This window comes from Phyllobates terribilis, unplaced genomic scaffold (assembly GCF_046119375.1).
Source record: "Phyllobates terribilis strain yellow unplaced genomic scaffold, ASM4611937v1 Scaffold_7__3_contigs__length_470593459, whole genome shotgun sequence".
NCBI lineage: Eukaryota > Metazoa > Chordata > Amphibia > Anura > Dendrobatidae > Phyllobates > Phyllobates terribilis.
The window spans coordinates 108,518,498-108,542,771 of NW_027362767.1; the positions used below are offsets into that span (position 1 = coordinate 108,518,498).

Genomic DNA, 24,274 nt, shown 5'->3' on the forward strand with positions numbered 1-24,274 from the left:
GGAAGAAGTATTCCGGAAAGCGTAGTCACCCTGTGAGGATTCTGGGTGGGCAGTAGTCTCATTGGGCTGGAGAACTATTACGCTACCCACACACATTACCCATTGGGGCTGCTCCGGGATATTGGGAAGTGAAGCTTCAGCAGGAGCCTCCGGGTTAGGATCATCGAAGACCATTAGAAAGGCCACCAGGAAGGCCATTAGGTCCCGGAGGATCGGATCCTGTGTCTCATATAGGGGGTTGATCCATTCCAAGGCATCCCCCGCCAGGTAAGACATAATAAAGGCCACTTTAGCCCAATCGGAAGGAAAATAAAGAGGGTAGGCCTTAAAGTGTAGCATGCATTGCTCCACAAATGCACGACACTGTTTTGGATCCCCATAGTAACGTGGCGGATCCGCAGGAACGAGAGCTGATAGATCCATCTGGACGAGTGCGCAATTCGCCTGGAACTCAGCTAAAGGGAAAAAAAATATATTTATTTATTTCACTGCATGTATTCGCTGGAAAACTTCTCAGAGAGCGAAGGCCGTGGGGCTCAACGGGAACCATGGCCTGAGCATGCTGTTATGCACACGCCCGGGCTAAGCGGCGTGTGCGTGTGATTGGTAGTGATTCCACTGGACCGTGCCGGAGAGTGTATGCCTGGAGGGGCGTGACTAAGTATTCACCCGATCCGACCAGGGTCGCACGACGGCATACGACGCCAGTGCACCAAGGAGGAACCGAGCAGAGGGACCAGGTGCTACTCCAGGACAGACCCCGGACACGGCTGTTGACCCACACAGGGAAATACAGGAACAGACTGGTATGCAGGCAGGCGGGTATGCAGGCAGGCGGGTATGCAGGCCGGGGGGTAAAGGTAAGCACAGATAGAGTGCAGACGGGGAGGCACTAGCAAGTAGGAACACAGGCGGGATAGGACCCAGTACACACCGGGATTCAGGAACAATACAGGCAGAGGGGTACAGGCAAGCACAACTAGAGTGCAGAAGACTGAGCAGGGAGGACAGGGCTCTGTTCACACTGAACAGACAGGAAGGGAAAGGCAGAGCCAGACACCCACAGGGTACTTGCAGTGAAGTAGCGAGTGGACCACAAACTCACAAACGGGAGTACAGAGACAACAGGCAGGAGATAGGTACGAGTTCAGACTCTGCAGGAAAAGGAAGGGAACGGGCATAGAGGCAAAACAGGTAAAGGATAGGAGAGAGTTCAGACTGGAACTGAGTGTACGGAGGAGACCGACACTGCAGCGGGATACAGGAGCGGGTCTGGGAATACTGCCCCCAGAGAGGCGGGACGAACAGGCAAGGAGCGTGTTCAGACAGGACAGACAAGATACACAGAAAGGACTTAGTTCAGACACGGGAACTAATACCGCAAAGCAGGAGACATACAGGACTTAGTTCAGACACGGGAACTAATACCGTAAAGCAGGAGACATACAGGACACAGTTCAGACACGGGAGCTGACACCGCAAGGCAGGAGACATACAGGACTTAGTTCAGACACGGGAACTAATACCGTAAAGCAGGAGACATACAGGACACAGTTCAGACACGGGAGCTGACACCGCAAGGCAGGAAACATACAGGACTTAGTTCAGACACGGGAACTAATACCGTAAAGCAGGAGACATACAGGACACAGTTCAGACACGGGAGCTGACACCGCAAGGCAGGAAACATACAGGACTTAGTTCAGACACGGGAACTAATACCGTAAAGCAGGAGACATACAGGACACAGTTCAGACACGGGAGCTGACACCGCAAGGCAGGAAACATACAGGACTTAGTTCAGACAGGCCTGGAAACAAGCCTCCAGGAAAGGCGGACAGGGAAACAAAGACGGGACCTGGCACCTTCAGAGTGCAAGCACACACTGAAAGAAACACATATGCTCAGGCCGGGATAGAAGGGAGCTGCTGAACTATATACCAAGTGACAGACAGCGATAGGCTGAGGACGCACAAGGGGTGTGACCCACAGCAGGTACAAAAAGCAGGAAGTGATCGGGCGCCGCCCTTAAGCAGCAGAGACAGACACAAACAGACAGCATGGAGGGAAGCCAGAGAGACATTCTGGACAGGAGATCAAGTGCGCGCTCCTGCACAGTGGGAGATGGACCACTATGCAAGGACGCCGCCAGGTATGTTACATTGGCCATTAAACTGGCATTGGAGGAGTGGCGTTACCTGCTCGAGGGGACTCTTCACCCGGTAATAATTTACACGGACCACAAGAACTTGGCTTACCTCCAGAGTGCCCAGAGACTTAACCCGCACCAAGCCCGGTGGTCCTTGTTTTTTTCTCGCTTTGATTTTGTTCTTCATTTTCGCCCGGCTGACAAAAACATCAAAGCTGACGCCTTGTCCCGATCCTTCCTGGTGTCTGATCTTGAGGAGGAACCTAAACACATCATCGATTCCGCCAGAGTAATGCAGGTGGCCCCCGTGAGTCTAAATCGTCTCCCTCCCGGTAAGACGTTCGTAACGGTACCTGATCGGGAGAAGATCCTACACTGGGGTCACTCGTCTAAGCTTGCTGGCCACGCCGGTCAGAAAAAGACCCTCCAGCTTATCACCCGGCACTACTGGTGGCCTACCCTGCACGAGGACGTAATAGACTTTGTTTCTGCCTGTGTGTCCTGCGCCCGCAACAAGGTTCCGAGACACCTGCCAGCCGGTCGCCTCCTTCCTCTTCCAGTACCTGCTGCCCCCTGGCAGCATATAGCTATGGACTTCATAACAGATCTCCCTGTCTCTGCCGGTTGTACGGTCATTTGGGTGGTCGCTGACCGTTTTTCCATTTCATTCCCCTGCCAGGCCTCCCGTCTGCACCCGAGCTGGCTAAAGACTTTATCCGCCACATCTTCCGTCTCCATGGCCTGCCCCTCCACATCGTGTCGGATCGTGGGGTTCAGTTCACCTCACACTTCTGGAGAGCCACATGTAAGCTGCTAGACGTCACCCTGGACTTCTCCTCCGCATACCACCCACAGTCCAATGGTCAAGTGGAGCGGATCAATCAGATCCTGACCAGTTACCTCCGGCACTTCGTTAATGCCCACCATTCAGACTGGGTGGATCTCCTGCCATGGGCCGAATTCTCTTACAATAATCACGAGAGCGAATCTTCCTCCAAATCCCCGTTTTTTGTAGTCTTCGGTCAGCATCCTCGGATCCCATTTCCCGTCTCCACCTCGGTGGACAATCCGGCTGCGGAATCTCTCGTTAGCAAATTTTCCTCCATTTGGGAGAGTACCCGATCCACACTCCTTCAGTCGTCCGAGCGGATGAAAAAACACGCTGACAAAAAACGCCTGGATCCTCCACAATTCCGTCCTGGAGATAAAGTCTGGCTCTCGTCCAAGTATGTCCGGCTCAAGATTCCTTCCTACAAGTTAGGGCCTCGGTTCATCGGCCCACTAGAAGTTATCAAACAAATCAACCCAGTGGCCTATAAATTGAAACTCCCGGCCAACTTGCGGATCCCTAACTCCTTCCATGTATCTCTCCTCAAACCCGTGGTACTTAACTCTTTTTCCAAGTCTACAGGTACGCCTCCTGCTCCGGTTTCCGCTGAAAACGAGTTTGAGGTAGAGAACATTCTGGCCACCAAAAGGGTAAGAGGAAAAAAAGGAGGTAAGAGGAAAAAAGGGTAAGAGGAAAAACCTTTTTTCTGGTAGATTGGAAGGGGTTTGGTCCTGAGGAGAGAACGTGGGAGCCCCGGGAGAACATCCATGCCCCTCTCATCCTTGATAAATTTCTGTCTGGCCTAAAAAAGGGGGGGCCTAAAGGGGGGGGTACTGTAGCGTCGGCGTCCCTGCCTCCTGCTAGGCAGGGACGCTGTTCCCCTCACCTCTCCGCTCCGTGCCCGGCGTCCTTCTCCCGCTCTGCTGGCAGCGCGCGCTGCTTCCCAGCCACTGTGCTTAGGGCGCGCGCGCGCTCCCCCTCTCTTAAAGGGGCCGCGCGCGCCGTCCTAAGGAGTCCCCGGCCAATGGCCGGAGGACCTCACCATATATAAGGCACCTCCTCCAAGATGGAGGTGCCCGAGCAATGTTGTTGCAAAGCCTTCACTCTGCTTCAGCCCTCAGGTCCTGTTACCAGTTACCTGCCAGTCACCTGCCAGATTCCTGCTTGATACCTGCCTGATATCCGCTTACCTGCTTGCAAGCCTGCGGTCCGACGGTCTGCCTTCCGACACCTGTCAGTCTGTCTATAGACCAGCCTGCCCGCTCACCTGGGAGCGCTCACCTGCTACCTGCCTGCTAGCCTACCTGGAGGCTCTGCCGTCACTTGCCGTGACCACCTGCCAGTCCAGAGACTCTTGCCCGCTCACTTGGGAGCGCTCACCTGCTACCTGCCTGCTAGCCTACCTGGAGGCTCTGCCGTCACTTGCCGTGACCACCTGCCAGTCCAGAGACTCTTGCCCGCTCACCTGGGAACGCTCACCTGCTACCTGCCTGCTAGCCTACCTGGAGGCTCTGCCGTCACTTGCCGTGACCACCTGCCAGTCCAGAGACTCTTGCCCGCTCACCTGGGAGCGCTCACCTGCTACCTGCCTGCTAGCCTACCTGGAGGCTCTGCCGTCACTTGCTGTGACCACCAGCCCGTCCAGAGACTCTTGCCCGCTCACCTGGGAGCGTCTACCTGCTACCTGTCTGCTAGTCTAACCAGAGACTGTCCCTGTCACTTGCTGTGACTACCTGCCCTTCTACCCAGAGACTGTCCCTGTCACTTGCTGTGACTACCTGCCCTTCTACCCAGAGACTGTCCCTGTCACTTGCCGTGACTACCTGCCCTTCTACCCAGAGACTGTCCCTGTCACTTGCCGTGACCTGCCCGTCTTCCCTGGGAGCCACCCGCTTCCTTACAAGGACCGCCCCCTTGTATAGTTGCTCAGAGGTTCCGCCTCCCAGACCTGTTACAACAACCAGTTTGTCAGGGAACAATTGTTTACTGAAAAGGAGCCTGGGTTCCTCCGACAACACATAATAAAATTCTGTGAAGCATCTGTGGATTCAAGGTGCTCACCACACCTCTATATAAATTCCTTGAGGGGTCTAGTTTCCAAAATGGGGTCACTTGTGGGGGGTTTCCACTGTTTAGACACATCAGGCGCTCTGCAAAAGCAAAATGGTGTCTGCTATGTGTTACGGATCCGGGTGGTGGAACCTCTGTGCTGCGGTGCAAGCAGGGGCCAGAGGGGCGTGACTAAGTATCAACTCGGTCCGACCAAGGTCGCATGGCGGCTCAGTCGACTCCGTGAACCAGGGAGGAACCGAGCAAAGGGACCAGGTGCCACTCTGGGACCGACCTTGTATGAGAGCTGGTGACTCCCACAGGTCAGAAGGCAGGAACTGACCGGTACAGCGGATGAGCTTCGGCTGGCAGGCTGACGGGTGGTCCGGGTAGACAAGCAGGCTGATTAGGCAGAGAGTCAGGCGAGTGTTCCGGGTAGGCAAGCTGGCGGCACAACAGGTAGCTGGCTGGTGCTTCCAGGTAAGCGACCAGGCAGGCACAGCAGGTAACAGGCAAGTTCTTCCAGGTAAGCGGGCTGGCAGGCATGGCAGGTAACAGGCAGGTGCTTCCAGGTAAGCGGGCTGGCAGGCACAACTGGTAACAGGCAGGTACTTCAGGTAAGCGGGCTGGCAGGCATGGCAGGTAACAGGCAGGTGCTTCCAGGTAAGCAGGCCGGCAGAGCCCATAGACAGACTGGCGGGCTGGACTGTAGACAGGCTGTCAGGCTGAAGAGTAGTCAGGCTGGCGGGCTGAACAGGAGATCAGACTGGCGGACAGGACTGACTTGTATAGGACCTGGGGGCTGAAGCAAAGTAAGAATCACAAAGCAACAACCTTGCACGGGCACCTCCATATTGGAGGAGGTGCCTTTTATAGGGGAAGTCCTCCGACCATTGGCCGGGGACTTTTTAGGACGGCGCGTGCGGCCCCTTTAAGAGGGAGGAAGCGCGCGTGCGCCCTAAGCACAGAGCCAGAGAAGCTGCGTGCACTAGCAGCAGCTGCAGGGAGGCCGGAAGACGCCGGAGCAGGACCGCGGCGGTAAGGGGGACGGCGTCTCTGCCGGGCAGGAGACAGAGACGCCGATGCTACACTATGTATTCCAACCAATTTTGTGCTCTAAAAGTCAAATGGCTCTCCTTCCCCTCCGAGCCTTGCTGTGCGCCCAAACAGTAGTTTTTCTCTACTTATGAGTAGTGATGAGCGAGTATGTTCTGTTAACACTTTCGGCGAGTATGCTCGGGCCGAGCACCGAGTAGTTACAGCTGCTCGGTGTTATGGTTGAATCACTCCCGTGTGCATGATTTGCGACTGTTTGACAACTTTAATACATGTGAGGAATGTGTAAGAAATAGACATTCCTCACATGTAATAAAACTGTCAAACAGTTGCAAATCATGCACACGAGAGTGATTCAAACATAACACCGAGCAGCTGTAACTACTCGGTGCTCGGCCCGAGCATGCTCGCCGAAAGGGTTAACAGAACATACTCGCTCATCACTACTTATGAGGTATCCGCATACTCCGGAGAAACTGCAAAACAACTGCATGGTTGATTTTCTTCTGTTACCCTTGTAAAAATGTAAAATGAAATTTTTATGTGAAAAATTAAAATGTTAATTTTCTTCTTCCACATTGTTTAATTCCTGTGAAGCACCTGAAGGGTTACTACACTTATTGAATGTGGTGTTGAGCACTTTGAGGGGTACAGTTTTTAAAATGGTGTCACTTTTAGGCATTTTCTGTCATATAAGCCCTTCAAAGTCAGTTAAAATGTGATGTGGTCCCTAGAAAAAAAGGGTTTTGTAAATTTTGTTGGAAAAATTAGAAATTGCTGATAAATTTTAACCCTTCGAACTTCCTAACAAAAAAAATGATGTTTCAAAAATGATGGAGATGTAAAGTAGACATATGGCAAATGTTATTTATGAATTGTTTTTGTACAGCATCACTAACTGGTTTAAGGATATAAAAATTGAATGTTTGAAAATTACGAAATTTTCAAACTTATCGCCAAAATTCTGATATTTTCACAAATAAATGCAAAAAAATTTTGACCTAAATTTACCACTAACATAAAATACAATGTGTCACGACAAAACAGTCTCAGAATCACTGGGATTTGTTGAGGAGTTCCAGAATTATTATCACATAAAGTGACACTGGTCAGAATTGTAAAATTAGGCCTGGTGAGGAAGGTGAAAACAGGCTTGAGGGTAAAAGGGTTAAACGTGTTGGATAACCACTTTTAAGGGGTTATTCACTACTTGGACAACCCCTTCTCAATCCAAATTGTTTCCCCTTTTAAAATAATAAAACTTATACTCACCTCTGGTTCCGGCCCCGTTCCAGTGGTGTCGGCACTCGGAACGCGTACCAGCGTTACGTCACGCGATCCCTGTAGCCAATTCTACCGCCTTCGAACATATCACATACCTCAGGAGGAAAAGAGAGAGGGGTCACAGGCTGAGTACAGACAGTTATTCACCAACCGGCAGCAGGTCTCCTGATCTGAACTTTGCAGCCTCATATACAGTGGGTACAGAAAGTATTCAGACCCCTTTATATGCTTCACTCTTTGTTTCATTGCAGCCATTTGGTAAATTCTAAAAAGTTATTTTTTTTTCTCATTAAAGTACACTCTGCACCCCATCTTGACTGAAAAAAAACAGAAATGTAGACATTTTTGCTAATTTATTAAAAAAGAAAAACTGAAATTTCACATGGTCATAAGTATTCAGACCCTTTGCTCAGACACTCATATTTAAGTCACATGCTGTCCATTTCCTTGTGATCCTCCTTGAGATGGTTCTACTGCTTCATTGGAGTCCAGCTGTGGCTAATTAAACTGATAGGACTTGATTTGGAGAGACACACACCTGTCTATATAAGACCTCACAGCTCACAGTGCATGTCAGACCAAATGAGAATCATGAGCTCAAAGGAACTGCCCAAGGAGCTCAGAGACAGAATTGTGGCAAGGCACAGATCTGGCCAAGGTTACAAAAGAATTTTTGCATCACTCAAGGTTCCTAAGAGCACAGTGGCCTCCATAATCCTTAAATGGAAAAGTTTGGGACCACCAGAAGTCTACCTAGACCTGGCCGTCCAGCCAAACTGAGCAATCGTGGGAGAAGAGCCTTGGTGAGAGAGGTAAAGAAGAACCCCAAGATCACTGTGGATGAGCTCCAGAGATGCAGTAGGGAGATGGGAGAAAGTTCCACAAAGTCAACTATCACTACAGCCCTCCACCAGTCGGGCCTTTATGGCAGAGTGGCCCGACGGAAGCCTCTCCTCAGTGCAAGACATATGAAAGTCTGCATAGAGTTTGCTCAAAAACACATGAAGGACTCCCAGACTATGAGAAACAAGATTCTCTGGTCTGATAAGACGAAGATAGAACTTTTGGGTGATAATTCTAAGCAGTATGTGTGGAGAAAACCAGGCACTGCTCATCACCTGCCCAATACAATCCCAATAGTGAAACATGGTGGTGGTGGCAGCATCATGTTATGGGGGCCAAGCGGCCAAGAACAGAGATATCCTGGATGAAAACCTCTTCGGGAGTGCTCTGGACCTCACACTTGGCTGAAGGTTCACCTTCCAACAAGACAATGACCCTAAGCACACAGCTAAAATAACAAAGGGGTGGCTTCAGAACAACTCTGTGACCATTTATGACTGGCCCAGCCAGAGCCCTGACCTAAACCCAATTGAGCATCTCTGGAGAGACCTGAAAATGGCTGTCCACCAACGTTCACCATCCAACCTGACGGAACTGGAGAGGATCTGCAAGGAAGAATGGCAGAGGATCCCCAAATCCAGGTGTGAAAAACTTGTTGCATCATTCCCAAGAAGACTTATGGCTGTACTAGCTCAAAAGGGTGCTTTCTACTCAATACTGAGCAAAGTTTCTGAATACTTATGACCATGTGATATTTCAGTTTTTCTTTTTCAATAAATTTGCAAAAAATTCTACATTTCTGTTCTTTTCCAGTCAAGATGGGGTGCAGAGTGTACTTTAATGAAAAAAAATGAACTTTTTAGAATTTACCAAATGGTTGAAATGAAATAAAGAGTGAAAAATTTAAAGGGGTCTGAATACTTACAGTACCCACTGTATGCTTGTGGGGTTGTCAATTTTGGGTCAAAAGAGCTGTGGCAAGTTCGTGAATGATGATTTGAACTTGAACAGCGATATTGGGTCAATCTGCAGGCTAATAACGTTCTAAAGCTGCGCAGCTGACAGTCCAGCTACCAAGTGGAGATTAACTTTATTCCTTCTGGCTCCCCCCAGCTTTCTGTCATGCAGGCGTACCTGGAGCAATTACAGTCACCACTTACAGCAGTGAGTGCGTCAGCTGTAACCACGCCTCAGCACTTTAACTGACAGCCGGCCCTGCACTGATTGATGCACAGCCGGCGATCAGTTAAGGAAGGAACGCAGCGAGTTCCACCCACGAAAGTGACCTCACTATCGGGAGCAGGACTGGTTTCTGCTCTCACCGTTCTCTCCTGTGTGCTCTCTTTCTGGCTCGTTACATCTCATTAGAGCCAGTGAGGTTGCGCACTGTCACTGTGCACTGAGAAGAATATTGTACAGTGACAAGATCTTACTGAGCATACATCAGAATTGACAACACACGCATGCTCGGTAGAGCAGGGACTAGCCCAGCCCCTGAAATGGATGTCGCTGATGACGGGGCTTCGTTTCAGGGTCGGGACAAAGGCTTTACAAGGGGGAAACATAGGGATTGAGAAAGGGATAAACCTGCTTTTCAGCTATGTAAATCAGTGGGTGACTAACTAATCAGGGGGCACGGATTTCCCTGGACTAATCCTCCTTCTCGTTGTGTAAGCAGAACCCTGTGGGTGTGGGTGATACGATTTTCAAAAGCGATGTTACCGCCAGCTTTTTGCAAACTTTGCTGCTGGCCGAGTCCGGTGTCGCTGCTGCCTCCCTGGCAGTGCGCCAATGATGTTGGGCTATGTACACCCAACTTCATTGCATATTCCCGGGAAGTAGAAAAATGTCTGCATGTGCAAAATTTGCAAAGATTGACGCTGGTTTAGGGGGCTAGGATAGCAGTCTGGTTCCTTTTAATGCGTATTGGGGGCTTTTATGAGCACTGACCTCATAACATGTTTGTAAAAGACATTTACACAAGGCACAAGATTTAACCCTTCAGCTACCTAGCAGACAGCTTCTATATACACAGAACAGTGATAACAGAGTGAGAGGGGACAACTGCCAGAGGACAACTAGGAAGCTGTAATGTGAAGGGGCATGTAATCTGAGCATGAGGGTCAGCATGCGACTCTTCTGTCTATGTCTCGGCTGCTCTTGCTGGGCTTCCACTGGCCCATCTGGCATTTGCCAGAATTGCCAGATGGCCAGTCCGGCCCTGACGTAATACTCTGCAAAAAAAAAATATCTGCAGCTTAAATTGACCAATGCTGAAAATTTGTAAAAGGTTAAATGTCCTGCAATTCCACCGCACTTCAACTAAGAAATCTACAACAATTTTGCTGCAGATATAGCCCTCAGTTTAATACCCATATGAGCAGTCACAGTCACACATACCAGGAGGTATTACTGGGATTTAGGAGAACCAGACCTGTGGTTACCAGCTAATATCTGGAGTTACTTTTTAATATGGAAGGGAAGCAGGGGGTGGTCTGACTCTCAAGATCCATGGGAAAAAAACACAATGGTCCCAATTCATCATTTACATTTTAAATAATTTTTCTTTTTTTTTGTTTGATGGTATTTGTTGCCGTTTTTTGCACCAAATTCTTCAAAATGACACACCCAGTCCAAGAATAAATCCATCTTTCTTTTTGTCTTTAACCTTTTTTTGTGATTTTTTTTAGCACAAAAAGTAGCATATTTCACAAAATGTTGCAAAAATTGTGCAAAAACGAAAACATTCTGGAAAGATGAGATAGAATAAGAAGCCAGACCAGATACTCCTTTACAAACATGTGTTTCAGAGTGTCTGCACCTCATCAGTGCAAAGCAGGAGAACTGACCAATCAAATCACACGTGCTGCTTTGCACTGATGAGGAGCAAACACCCTGAAATCAGTCTCTGCAAATGGAGTTTCTGGTTTGATTTATTGTCCTAAATCACGTGGCAGGGCTCGTTCATGGTTGATATTGATTTAGGATTACTCTATCCAATAGGTGGTGCTAAAGATCCTGTCTTCTTCTTTTATGAAGAGGCTATTTGCATATTTGAATGTGGGAGGAGTCATGGTAGCTAAACAATTCATTTTGGAAAACTGATCACATTTGCCAGTCTCTTTTATATACAAAAAGGGGACAATAAGTTGCATTTATGATTATGGGAATAACCTTTAAGGTTGCGTTCACATGCAGCAGTCATACCGCAGCTCTTAACTGCAGCAGCCCTGTGACAGTGCAGTATTTCTTCCCCTGACTGTGGTATATAAATGAAGCCACTGTCCTGTTAGGTCTTCCAAAGTCTATAAAGTGATCATTAGGTACAGATAAATGGCAATAGCAGCTGGGAGTTCTGGAGGCCACCATTGCCGCCATCTTGGTACTCCTCTAATGCTCCGTGAGCGTTTTTTTTTTCGTGTTTACAGCGCCATCTAGCGTCCAGCATACAACCCCGCAGCTCCAACACATCCTACCACTGATAAAATGATCGCACGGTGTCACGAACTTGCGCATGCGCAGTAGAGCAGAACTGAATTAAAAAAAAAAAAGTACGAAGCTGAGTAAGAGAGGAAATGGACAACGGGATTTGTTAAATTCATTCCCCAAAAATATCTGATAGAATGAAGAAGCCATTTCTCACCGCAACATACATTACGCACCCCAAACCCCCCCCATCACACAATGAAATGGATCCGTCCAGTCAGAACGAGGCGTGAGACGCAAGCTCCGCCCCCACCTGGATAGAGGGGTTTCCGGAATGGAGCCGGATGTTAGGGTTTGAATTTCGGTGGCAGTTCGAACATTGAAGGGGGAGAGAAAGAGACAGCGGAGTAGGTGACGTCCCGGGCCATGGAGCGCCGCTCTGGGTACGTAGTATTGCCGTCCCCGGGCTGTGGAGGCCTCAGTGCCCTTAGCAGCCGTTATAGCTGGTTACTGGCCTCCCCTCGGTGTGCAGGGCTGTCAGCGCTGGTGACCTGGCTGCGTTATTGGTGCGTGTTGTGTGACTCACCCATATTAGGCTATGTTCACACACGTTGTGTTTTGCAGCAGATTTTTATGTAAATTTTCAGCTGCGAATTTTCAGCTGCGTCTGGCAGTACCAGCAAAGTGTATGAGAAACCAGAATCCTCTGTTCACACATGTTGCTTTTTTTTGCTGCGTATTTTCTTCCCTGCTTGCATTTTTTGGAAAATAGAGCATGTCACTTCTCTCAGCATTTTTTCACCCATAGGGAGTAATGGGTGGTGGAAAAAAACGCAGTAAAACCTGCATTTTTGACGCAGCTGTTTTCCTGCCAGAGTTAAGTTGTCAGCAGATTTAGCTGCAGAAAAAAAACAAAACTTGTGTGAACATAGCCTAACAGTCAGTATATGATGTTCTGCGGTAATTGTGCGTCTTTTCTCACCATCTCTGCTCGCTGTCATTGCTGCACACCTGGATTCTGCTGTCCATGCACGGACCATCCGCACACTGCTGCCCTGTCGCTCCTATACGTCTATGCTACGGTCAGGTACCTGTCCTCACCTTAGTCCGTGTTTCACAGGTGTCTTAATTTGCCCCTAAAGGAAGGGGCTGTCATGTTTTATTTTTCTGAAAACTATTTGTTTCCTGTGCATGTAAATAATGATGGCTGTATTTGACGTTCCATTGATGGCTCCCCACCGCTGCTGCTAGGGTTTATCGATGCTGCTTGGGCAGTGATGTCATAGCAACATCTTCTGACCACTGCAGACAATCACTGCTAAACTGCACCTGACGGCTGAGCCGGTGATTGTCATGTGATGTCACCACTAATGCCACAGTAGCGATGACTGCGGGCGCTGGAGCTGCTGTGGAGATTTTCTCATATGTATAATTAAATACTATACGAAGTTGCTGACTCCCCGACTGTTCTGCACGGAGATGATTTCTGCTGCTTACCCGGCGACTTTATATCTTCACTTCACCACTCATCAACAGAGCAGCTCTTTCTCTTCCAGGCTGTACAATCGATGGGTCGTCACTGAGTGACAGCCGTCATGCTAATTGACAGCTGACTTCCTGCAGTTAGGCAGCAAGGAGGCTTCTGTCAATCAGCGTGACATCCGCAGGGCGGAAGAGAAGATGCTGCTCTGTCGATGTGACGCCGGCAGGTGCAGTCTGTGACCGCTGTGTGCCAGCAGAGAATAGGCAGGTAGTTAGCAGCTAGTTATTATCCCCATAAGAAAAAGATAGTCTCAGCTTGGAAGTTCGAATGGTGCAGCAAGAGCCTAAAAGTCCCAATTAACTCCTGTAAGGGATTGCTGAGCACTGTACTTGGCTGACTTAAAGGGATTGTCCACTACTTTTACATTGATGCCATATCCATAAGATAGGGCATCAGTGTATGATCAGCCGTTGTCCCGCATGCGGCACCCCCGCCTATCGGCTGTTATCAGTGCCGGCCGCAAGTGCTCACCTGCGGGGCTCCGCCGTCAAGTGGTAGTGGCCGCCGCTGTGTACTGCAGATCTGCCTCCCATTCATTTGAATGGGAGGCGGATGTGCAGTACACCACGGCGGCCACTACCACTTGACAGATAGGGCATCAATGTAAAAGTGGTGGACAACTTCTTTAATCGGTCTACTATCACTTGATGGAGCAGGAAAGTTTTTTTTGTTTCGTTTTTGTTTCGTTTTTGTTCCGTTTTTGTTTTAATATATTGTTTGTGACACAAAATATTGATGTATTTTTAGTTATTTCGCCATATTAAACTGCAGTCCTATTGGTTCAGGGGGGGGTCTGACATACTTGGGCTATCTTTACATGTAGCATTTCAGCTGCGTTTTTTTCTGCAGGAAAGAAATAGCATTTTACAGTAGCAGTAAAAGCTGTGAGATCACAAAAATCTCATGCAGGCGCTTGTCTTTATTTTCCTAACTGACTTTCAGAACTGCAGTGTGTGAATGCTTTCGTTTTTGCAGTGTTTTTTAACCCATAGGAAGTAATGGAGAAAGTGGAGAAAAAAAAAAAAGCAACAAACGCTTTTTGTGTCATTTTGGTGAATAAACCTACTGTAGAAAAAGCACAAATGTAATAAAAAATGCTTCATTGTTACTGTCATGAGAGCAGGTTTTGGCTGCAAAAATGTTGCAAAAACATTGCATGAGACCTTAGCCTTACTGATCAGCTGTTACCGGCTCTGGCAAAAGCTAAATGTAACCAGTGAATGGAGTTCAAAGAGAATATGTCAGCAGGTTATTTGCTCCCTCATCTGAGAGCAGGATGATGTAGGGGCAGAAGCCCTGACTTGCAGTGATGTGTCACTTGCTGAGCTGCTTGCTGTAGTTTTGATTCCTGTTTTAACCGCTGCTGATCTAGCTGCTCTCTAAATGCTGAGCTGTGTATAACCCCGCCCACACCACTGATTGGTAGCTTGGTGTACACTCTGCATAGGCAGAAATCTGCCAATGAGTGCTGGGGGCGGGGTTATACTGAGCTCATGAATATAGAGGACTACATGGCAGCAGGTTTACTAGTCCTCTAGTGATAATGTCCTGCTGATAAATCAGTCATTGTATCAAAATTACAGAAAGCAGCCCAATGACACATCACTGGAATCAGGATCCCTGTCTCTACATTATGTCGCTGGACTATCCCTTTAACTGCACTCAGTAAACATTGCCATAACTTAGCAGCTAAAGTGCCTGTACACATTAACATTCATTGTATTTATTTGCAGGAGGCGTAAAGGTGTCAGCATGAGCAGCTCGAGCCCTTCCGCCACATCCAGCCTGCGTGAGTACAGAGTCTTTTATTCTTTCTACAAAATGTCAATGTGCAAGAATCACTTTTGCTTTGTTTTGGTTTTTTTTGACACAAGATGTGTTGACACCTGTCAGTATAAATGTAGCAGGCAGACGAGCATTAGTTTCCAGAGTCTGCCTCTACGATCGGCTGTAAATCCGTTTTTACACTATACATTGGCCTCGTACTTATTAATACGCACGACCCTGAACAGAAGAAGATGAGAGCGGAGCCAGGAATGAACATGAGGGCTGATGAGTTTTTTACTATCAGTACTCCACAGCCCTGGACCCAGGAAAGACTTGTGCATGTATTTCTTGCTGGCAATGTACATGCATAAAAAATATCAGAGACGTGTCTTTTTTTTTTTTTTTTTATTCTCATCATGGATCAAAATCGGCCAATATAAGTTTATCGGCCAGTTATCACAGAGCGTGGATGGCATCAGTGCATAATCAGTGAGCTGTCCGGGATTAACATTGTAATGGAGAGGAGAAGCGTTGTCATTTGTTTATTTTTTCCTATACATTAAAATCACTGCTGAAATTGATGGTAAAAGCTGACATTGAGGAAACTCAGACTTTTTGTTTTGTCTTTATTTTTGTTTTTATTGTCTTAAAGAGAGGGGTATCCTTATTATGCCAATGACATTATGATCCCACATTCCTACCGAGATGTGCATGATGCTGAGATGTATGTGGAGTCCTGATGTCGTCTGCACCCCTCGCCTCAGATGCAGAAATCTGCAGCACCACAATTACACTTTTACAGGGTTTGTCCACTTTAAAGGTGATATTGCTGTCCGACAGCTGGGACCTACACCGATCGGCCGATCCCAGCGGTCAGCCACCCACCAATCAGTTAGTTATCCCCTATCTGCAGGAACTTGTTGTGACCCCTTTATCTTATAACCATGCTGAGGCTTTCACAGAACAGCTGTAGTCATACTGGGAATAAATTACACACAGGTGGTCTCCATTAACTAATTATGTGACTTCTCGAGGCAGTCGATCACTCATTATTTTATTTAGGGGTATCAGACTACAGAGGGCTGAATACAAATGCACCTGACAATTTTCAGATTTATATCTAAAATATTTAGAAAACCATTTATCACTTCTTTTATACTTTACAAATGCTTGCTACTCACATAAAATCCCAATGAGAGAACATTTTTTTGTGGGTGTAACGTGGGACAAATCACGGGGTATGAATACTTTTTCAAGGCACTGTATGAATTACATACCGGAGTATTTAAATAAAAAGAAATCCAGTGAGCGCCATGGTTTGAGAAATCTTTTGTATGTGGCTGCAAAACAGAAAGCATACATAAGGATAGTAGGTGTATACCAGAGTGCGTGGCAAAATGTGAATATCGTCACATCTCACAAAACAAATATGTAATTTCTGGTGTAAAAAAATAAAAAAGTTCACATTTGTACCTTGTATGACCCTGACAGCCTGCATCCTATGTGGACGTCGAGACGACTGCACTGAGAAATATGGGGAGAAGACCTACGTAGAGCAGAACCTGACCCTGCATTATTACTGCCTGGTGAGTCTTGGGACATCCGGATACAGCAGACCCCAAAACACTATTTTAATTTCTTAAGCATATATTTTTTTTGTTTGTTTTATTTCTGTATATACATATTGTAGCTGGACCTCTCTATGTCAATGTTCGATCACACTTTTGGGCCGATATATATATATATATATATATATATATATATATATATATATATATATATATATATATATATATATATATATATATATATATATATATATATATATATATATATATATATATATATATATATATATATATATATATATATATATATATATATATATATATATATATATATATATATATATATATATATATATCTCAAAAAACTGACCAGCACATCCTAAATGTGAACAGGTGCAAGCTGCAGACACTGAATAAGATATATAAAAAGAAAGCGCAGCAGCACTCCATTATGGCCAAGATACATAAAGACAATAAAAACATTTAATTTAAACTGTGTTATTACTCAATAAGCTTTACTTACAAAAAATGGAGGTGTTTTAGCCCAGAAGTGGCATGTTCTGTCCAGAGTTATAGGCTTGTAGCCCAAGAGAGGCATGTAGGCAGAGTAGTACCCATCAGATGGGAGGTCACCTTGCAGCGGTTGATGGGCACACATGAATTGGCCAATTTATGCGCTAAGAACCTCCATTTTTTGTAAGTAAAGTTCATTGAGTAATAACACAGTTTAAATTAAATGGTTTTATTGTCTTTATGTATCTTGGCCATAATGGAGTGTTGCTGCGCTTTCTTTTTATATATATATATATTTTAAACATTTTCTTTTCTTTAAGTTGACTTTTCTAAGGCCCGCACCAAATTATTTTTTTTTATGAAGGATGCAAAGTCAGTGACTGCCCAACACTGCAGATGAGAGGGGCTTCGGTGCATCCTTTGCTCGGCCAAGGACTCGGTGCCTCACTGCGCCCCTCATTACTCTACATGCTGACCATTTTGTCATATCTTGTTTGACAGCACTCAGTCAGGCTGTACCTGAGCTCAGTCAGGGGCTCCACACCTCCTGATTGAGCCCAGCTGTGCTCATAGTTCCACTGCCAGTACTCCTGTCTGCAGACAGGAGGCAGCGACGGGAACCTGCATTAACAATGTGTCCCTGCGGTGGGGCTCCAGCAGAGCCGCTGATTGAGGGCTATCAATCAAGGTACAACAAAGTGCTCAGTACCACTTCATTTGCATGTGAATTTCATTTTATTTTCTCTATCGCTTCATTGGGGGACACAGGACCATGGGTGTATGCTGCTGTCGCTGGGAGGTTGACACTAGGCAAAAAAAAGGAAAATAGCTCCTCCTCCGCAGTATGCACCCGCCTACAGGCACCAAGCTCACCAGTTTAAGCTTAGTGTCTGTAGGAGGTAGACCTGGATCTTCACAGATCCAACCCTGTTGTGTTTATTAATCCTTGTTTTTTCTCTTTCAGATACAGCTCTTCAGGCTAACAGGGAACACTGCGTCCCCTGTTAACCCATTAGCGACCGAGAGAGCAATGTGGCTACCCCCACATCGCCCACTCTCGTACCCGCTGGGCAGGACTTATCCCCTGTCACCTTAAGGTGTCTCAGGGTGATTTCAGTGGCCAGTCCTAGCCTGTACCCCACCCCAGCCCCCTCCTCGGAGCGGCCTGGGAGGGAGACGGTGGTCCCTGCGGGTGACCTTCCCCCCGTTTTCTGGGGTTGACACCGTCTCCTGCACTGACCAGGACCAGACAGTGCGGGAAGGAGGAAAAGCCAGGATCCCCCCCCTATCCAGGAAGGCATCCTGAGACCATCCTCAGAAGGAGAAAGGAAGAGACGATTCCCGGACCCGCCTAGACAGATACTTCCCTGTCTTTCAGCTGTAGGTCCCAGTCCCCCGGCGTTATCTGCCCTCCTCCCCCCTCCCCCTCTCACCATCATGGCGCTTAACAGCGCTTCCCTGGTCCACTTCCGCCTTTTTCTTCATTATGCGTGGAAAATCTGCCGCACTTTTCTCCGACGGGGTGGGGTGGGCGTGTCCGGTGGACGGTCCCGCTCCGGCGGCTATACGCCCCCTCCTATTTGACCAACCAGGGCCGAGGAGCATAGTGACGCTTCCGTCGCACCCTCGAGCCTTCCACGGACCTATCAACGGGGGGCCTTTCAAGCACGCCCCCCCTTCCCATCCGCCTATCGGAGCCTCGACGCGCTCCGTCATCAACGCAGCGTCCTCTGCTCCTCCCCCTACACCGACGCCATCATTCAGCCGTACACGGCTCCCTACTCCGTCGGCACCTACTGTGACCTGCTCCAGCCTCACCTTCGGAGCCGTTCAGGGGGACACGGGACCGCTTCTCTGCAGGATCGGGTAGGCTCTGTCCTGACACGACCCCCACCCTTTCCTGCCCACAGCGCTCTCCTCTGCAGTATCCCTGGTCAGGCACATATGCCCAAACCCAGGGAGCTCTCAATCCGTCCCTCTCACATTGTCACATACTACGCCTGTGCTCTTTGCGGTACTAAGTGGCCCGCGGGTCTCACTGCGGCCTTCTGCTCGACCTGCAAACCTCCCTCCATGCTGGCACCCTAAGATCCCCCCACTGCTCAGGACGTGGTAACCACCTCCCCTCCGGAGTGGGCTGTTATGTCACAGTCTGTCTCTGACCTTACCAAGGTTTCTCAATCTCTGGTGCAGGTCTTAGAACGCTTGCCAGAACGTTTGCCTATGTTATCCACGGCCACCAGCGCTCCGAACGTCCCCACAGAGGATCGCAGATACCCCTGCCCCCTCCTCACAGGGGAAGACTGACGGCACGTTCTCAGAAACGGACTCACACAAGCTCATCCTCCAGCTGTCCAGACTCCAAGATGCTCCCTGCGTCTCACACCTCTTCCCCGGAGGTCGCCCCGGGATCTACAGTAACTCTGCTTCAGATTCAGTGTTTTTCAAAAGCAGTGGGAGTATCCAGAAAAGCGCTTTACAGGAAAGAAAAAGTTAAACGTCCTATACCCCTTTAACCATGACCTTGTCAGCAAATGGACGGAGTCCCCATCTGTGGACCCTCCCGTCTCTCGCCTTTCCGCCAAGACGGTACTGTCTCTTCCGGATGGTTCCTCCCTTAAGGATACCACGGATAGACAGGTTGAGGCCCTCATTAAGTCAGCCTTTGAGGCCGCGGGCACCTCCCTTTGCCCTTCCTTCGCCTCAACTTGGGTATCAAAAGCGGTGTCCGCATGCGCCAAACAGCTCAGACAGGGCATCCTAGCACGGGCCTCCCCGGACGATCTGGCCAACTTAGCTGATCAAATCGGCCACACTGGAAAATATCTACTTACGGCGTCCCTTGACTCCGCTGCATGCTCAGCCCGGGTTTCCAGTAATCTTGTTGCCTTACGTAGAATTCTTTGGCTTAAAGCCTGGAACGCCGACCCGGCTTCCAAAAGATCTCTAACTAATCTTCCTTTTCAAGGTTCTAGGCTGTTTGGATCCAAGCTAGACCAGATCATCTCTGATGCTACTGGGGGTAAGAGCACCTCTCTCCCCCCAGCCCAGACCCAAATGCCCTTTTCCTAGGAGACGCCCCCTTCAGTTCCGGTCCTTTCGTCAGTTCGCTCAACCGAACCCCTCCTCACAACAGGACCGTACTCCAGCACAGCGGGACAGTCGTAAGCCCTCCTTTGGGCCCACGCCTAACTGGCGCTCAAAGAGTCGCTCCTCCAAGTCCTCTGGATCACGATCACGATCCAACAGGTTTTCCTCAGCATGACGGGTCACTCCAACCTGGGACCTCTCCCAGGGTGGGCGGCCGTCTCCTTCTGTACACAGATTCTTGGCAATAGAAGATACCTGGGTCAAAGAAATTGACTTCCGGCTACAAAATAGAGTTCGACACCAGCCCACGATCACGTTTTCTCAGGTCCCGCCCCCCACAACCATCTCTGCTTCCCGGTTTCCTTCAAGCCATCACCTCCCTTCTGCGCTCAGGAGTCATAGTCCTGGTTCCCTTTCAGGAAAGGTTTTCCGTTTTTTACTCATTTCTTCGTCGTCCCAAAAAAGGACAGCTCATTGCGTCCGATTCTGGACCTCAAACAGCTAAACCGACATGTACGCATCCGACAGTTCAGGATGGAGTCCCTCAGGTCGGTAATAGCCTCGATGGAAACCAAGGAATATCTATGTTCAGTGGACATTCAGGATGCATACCGTCACATCAGAAGTTCCTTCACTTTTCCTTCAGGAGCGCGCATTACCAGTTCACTGCCCTCCCCTTCGGCCTCGCTACAGCCCCGAGGGTTTTCACGAAGGTGATGGCCATTCTTCGAACAAGGGAAATTGTAATCATCCCCTACCTCGACGACCTGTTAATCAAAGGCCCCACCCACGTTCAGGGACTGTCTCCACAGTCTCCACCTCACCTTGAACACACTCTCCCGGTTAGGCTGGCTGATCAACACAGACAAATCCTCCCTGGTCCCATCCCAACGCTTAACTTTCCTAGGGATGCAGTTCGACACGACCCGTGCCCGGGTCCTCCTTCCGAGAGAAAAGATAAACTCTCTACGACAAGGAATCCACATCCTCTCCGACCCAAGTCCACACTCCCTTCGCCTATGCATGAGTGTCCTGTGAAAGATAGTAGCAGCCATGGAGGCAGTTCCGTTTGCCCAGTTCCATACCCGGCCTCTTCAACTAGCCCTTCTCTCAGCTTGGGACAAGAATCCGTCATCTCTAGATCGACGCATCAAGTTACCTCGTCAAGTAAGACGGTCGCTAACATGGTGGTCCCGCCCTTCTTCCTTCAGACCCGGGAGATCATTCCTTCCGCTTCGCAGGCAGGTGGTCACGACCGATGCCAGTCTCATCGGTTGGGGGGCAGTTTTTCTACAACACACGGTCCAGGGCCGGTGGAGTCCCCACGAAGTCTCCCTTCCAATCAACATTCTGGAGATAAGGGAGATTTACCTGGCGTTGCTTCACTGGCAGAAGATCCTGGCTGGGTTCCCAGTCCATGTACAATCGGACAGTGCCACGGCCGTGGCATCCATAAACCATCAGAGAGGAACGCGCAGCAAGCCCTTTTTAAAGGAGGTGGCAAGAGTGCTACTTTGGGCCGAGAAGACGGTCCCGGCAATCTCAGCAGTCCACATTCCAGGGGTCGACAGTTGGGCGGCCGACTTCCTCAGTTGGCAGGGCCTCGCCTCAGGGGAATGGTCTCTCCATCCCGAGGTGTTTCACCAAATCTGCTTACGGTGGGGCACGCCGGACGTCGACCTCATGGCGTCCCGGTTAAACCACAAGGTTCCGTCATTAGTAGCTCGGTCCCGCGATCCGCTAGCAATCGCCCAGGACGAGCTAGTCATAACATGGTCACAGTTCCAACTGCCCTATCTCTTTCCACCTCTACCTTTTGATCCCTCGAGTCATCAAAAAGGTCAAGACAGAGGGAGTACCTGTTCTCCTAGTAGCCCCAGATTGGCCCAGACGCGTCTGGTACGCAGATCTTTTTAAATCTGCTTGTCGACTTCCCCTGGAGACTACCAGACCGTCCGGACCTCCTCTCTCAGGGTCCTATTCTTCATCAGAGTTCTCGTTCTCTGAATTTAATGGTATGGCCGTTGAGGCCGCGGTGTTGAAGACGGTGGGCTTTACGGACCATGTCATTCAGACCCTAATTAACGCCAGAAAACCCTCTACCTCGCGTATATACCACAGAACTTGGAGAGCCTTTTTTCGTAACTGCGAACAGGATCAGCTGACTCCTATGTCTTTTTCGTTGCCAGTCATTTTGGCTTTTCTTCAGTCTGGCCTAGAGACGGGACTATCTCTCAGCACTCTCAAGGGCCAAGTTTCGGCCTTGTCCATTCTATTCCAACGTAACTTAGCTAGCCGTCCTCAGGTCAGGATGTTTCTACAAAGGGGGGCGCCAGGTGGGTCACCCCATCGCCCTCCAGTGGAACCATGAGACCTTAATATGGTCCTAAGCGTCCTACAGCAGTCTCCGTTTGAACCCATTCAGGACATTCCAGCCTCTCTTCTTTCCTGGAAGGTGGCTTTTCTGGTGGCTGTTACCTCTATTAGAAGGGTCGCAGAACTTGCAGCCCTCTCTTGTCTGTCGCCTTTTCTGGTATTCCATCAAGACAAAGTAGTGCTCAGGCCGGTGCCTTCCTTTTTGGTTTCCGCTTTTCACATTAATGAGGACATCGTTTTGCCTTCCTTTTGCCCTGCTCCAGTGCATCCACGGGAGAAGTCCCTGCACAAACTGGACCTGGTCAGAGCTCTACGTGTATACCTTTCTGGAACGGCCTCCCTTCGATGCTCAGATGGCCTTTTTGTCATCCCTGAGGGGCATCGCAAGGGTCTCCCTGCTTCAAAGTCGACCATCGCCCGTTGGATACGTTCGTCCATTTTGGAGGCACATCGCATCTCGGGCAAACCTCCCCCTCCCGGAGTAAGGGCTCACTCCACCAGGGCGGTGGGGGCCTCTTGGGCAGTCCGCCATCAGGCTTCGGCCTCTCAAATCTGTAAGGCCGCAACGTGGTCTTCTCTTCACACCTTTTCAAGGTTTTACAAGGTCCACACTTATTCTTCAGCTGATGCCAGTCTTGGACGGAAGGTTCTGCAGGCGGCAGTTGCCGCAGTCTGACCTAGTCTGTGACTATCTTCTGTTCTCCCACCCAGGGGACTGCTTTGGGACCTCCCATGGACATGTGTCCCCAATGAAGCGATAGAGGGATTTTTGGTACTCACTCTAAAATCTCTTTCTTGGAGCCTTCTTTGGAGGACACAGCACCCTCCCTGTTTTTGGACATATGTCCAGTTTGCCCTGTTGGGCATCTCATTTAGTTTTTCACGGTTGTGCCCCGTTGGGCATTGCATAGTTGTTTTTTTTATGCTTCTCCTACTGCTCTAGCCACTAACTGGTGAGCTTGGTGCCTGTAGGTGGGTGTATACTGCGGAGGAGGAGCCATTTTCCTTTTTTTTTGCATAGTGTCAACCTCCTAGCGACAGCAGCATACACCCATGGTCCTGTGTCCCCCAATGAAGGCTCCAAGAAAGAGATTTTACTGTGAGTACCAAAAATCCCTCTTTTTTCTGGCAGCTAAATCACTCAAATCAATACTACAGGTATGATTTAGTCCCCTACGTGCCTTTTATAAGTGGTTTAATTAGCATTTTGGGGGTGACTGCCTTCCTTTAAGAGTTGTGTGTCTTAATAAATTTGCCTTTTACTGAAGTAGACTCTAAGTCTGGAATAAAATGCCGGTCTAGATGACTCTACCCCGCAGTGTATTTGGTGCTATTCTCAGTAAGGGCAGCCTTGCTGTCTACCAAGATGATGATCATCTCTTGAAGACCATAATAAAGGTGCAGTTCTGACCATGGTGTCCATTGTGATCTGACCTGCACACACTTTCTAATGCACGGGAACGTCCAGCTCCCCCTTGTCTAGTCTGCTTATTTATGGCTAACCTTGTGTCACAGCTACACTTCAGATAAATAGGGGGTCTCCGCTCTCAGACATTTAGGCTGTGTGCCCACGATGCGTTTTTTAAGCGTTTCCGCAGCGGCAAAAATGCTGCAGAAACGCTTAAAAAGCGCTTGGTAGAAGGCCTGCCATGTCCCCCAATGATAATCCGCGTGTGCTGTGCACATGCTGCGGAAATTTCCACTGCGGATTATCATTGCGGAAAAAAACGCAGCACTACCAATTATTTTGCGGAAATGCTGCGTTTTTTCCGCCATTGTCT

At 48.8% G+C, this 24,274-nt stretch overlaps 1 protein-coding gene across 2 annotated transcripts in view; it reads left to right on the forward strand.

The window, feature by feature from the left end:
* The first annotated feature begins 11,931 nt into the window (after positions 1–11,931).
* G2E3 (G2/M-phase specific E3 ubiquitin protein ligase) overlaps positions 11,932–24,274 on the forward strand; it is a 50,297-nt gene continuing 37,954 nt past the window's right edge. For both annotated transcript variants that reach the window (XM_073639048.1, XM_073639049.1), the window contains exons 1-3: positions 11,932–12,079; positions 14,913–14,968; positions 16,438–16,532. In XM_073639048.1, coding sequence (XP_073495149.1) covers positions 12,063–12,079; positions 14,913–14,968; positions 16,438–16,532 — 168 coding nt within the window. In that variant the 5' untranslated portion in view covers positions 11,932–12,062. The remainder of the gene's footprint in view (positions 12,080–14,912; positions 14,969–16,437; positions 16,533–24,274) is intronic.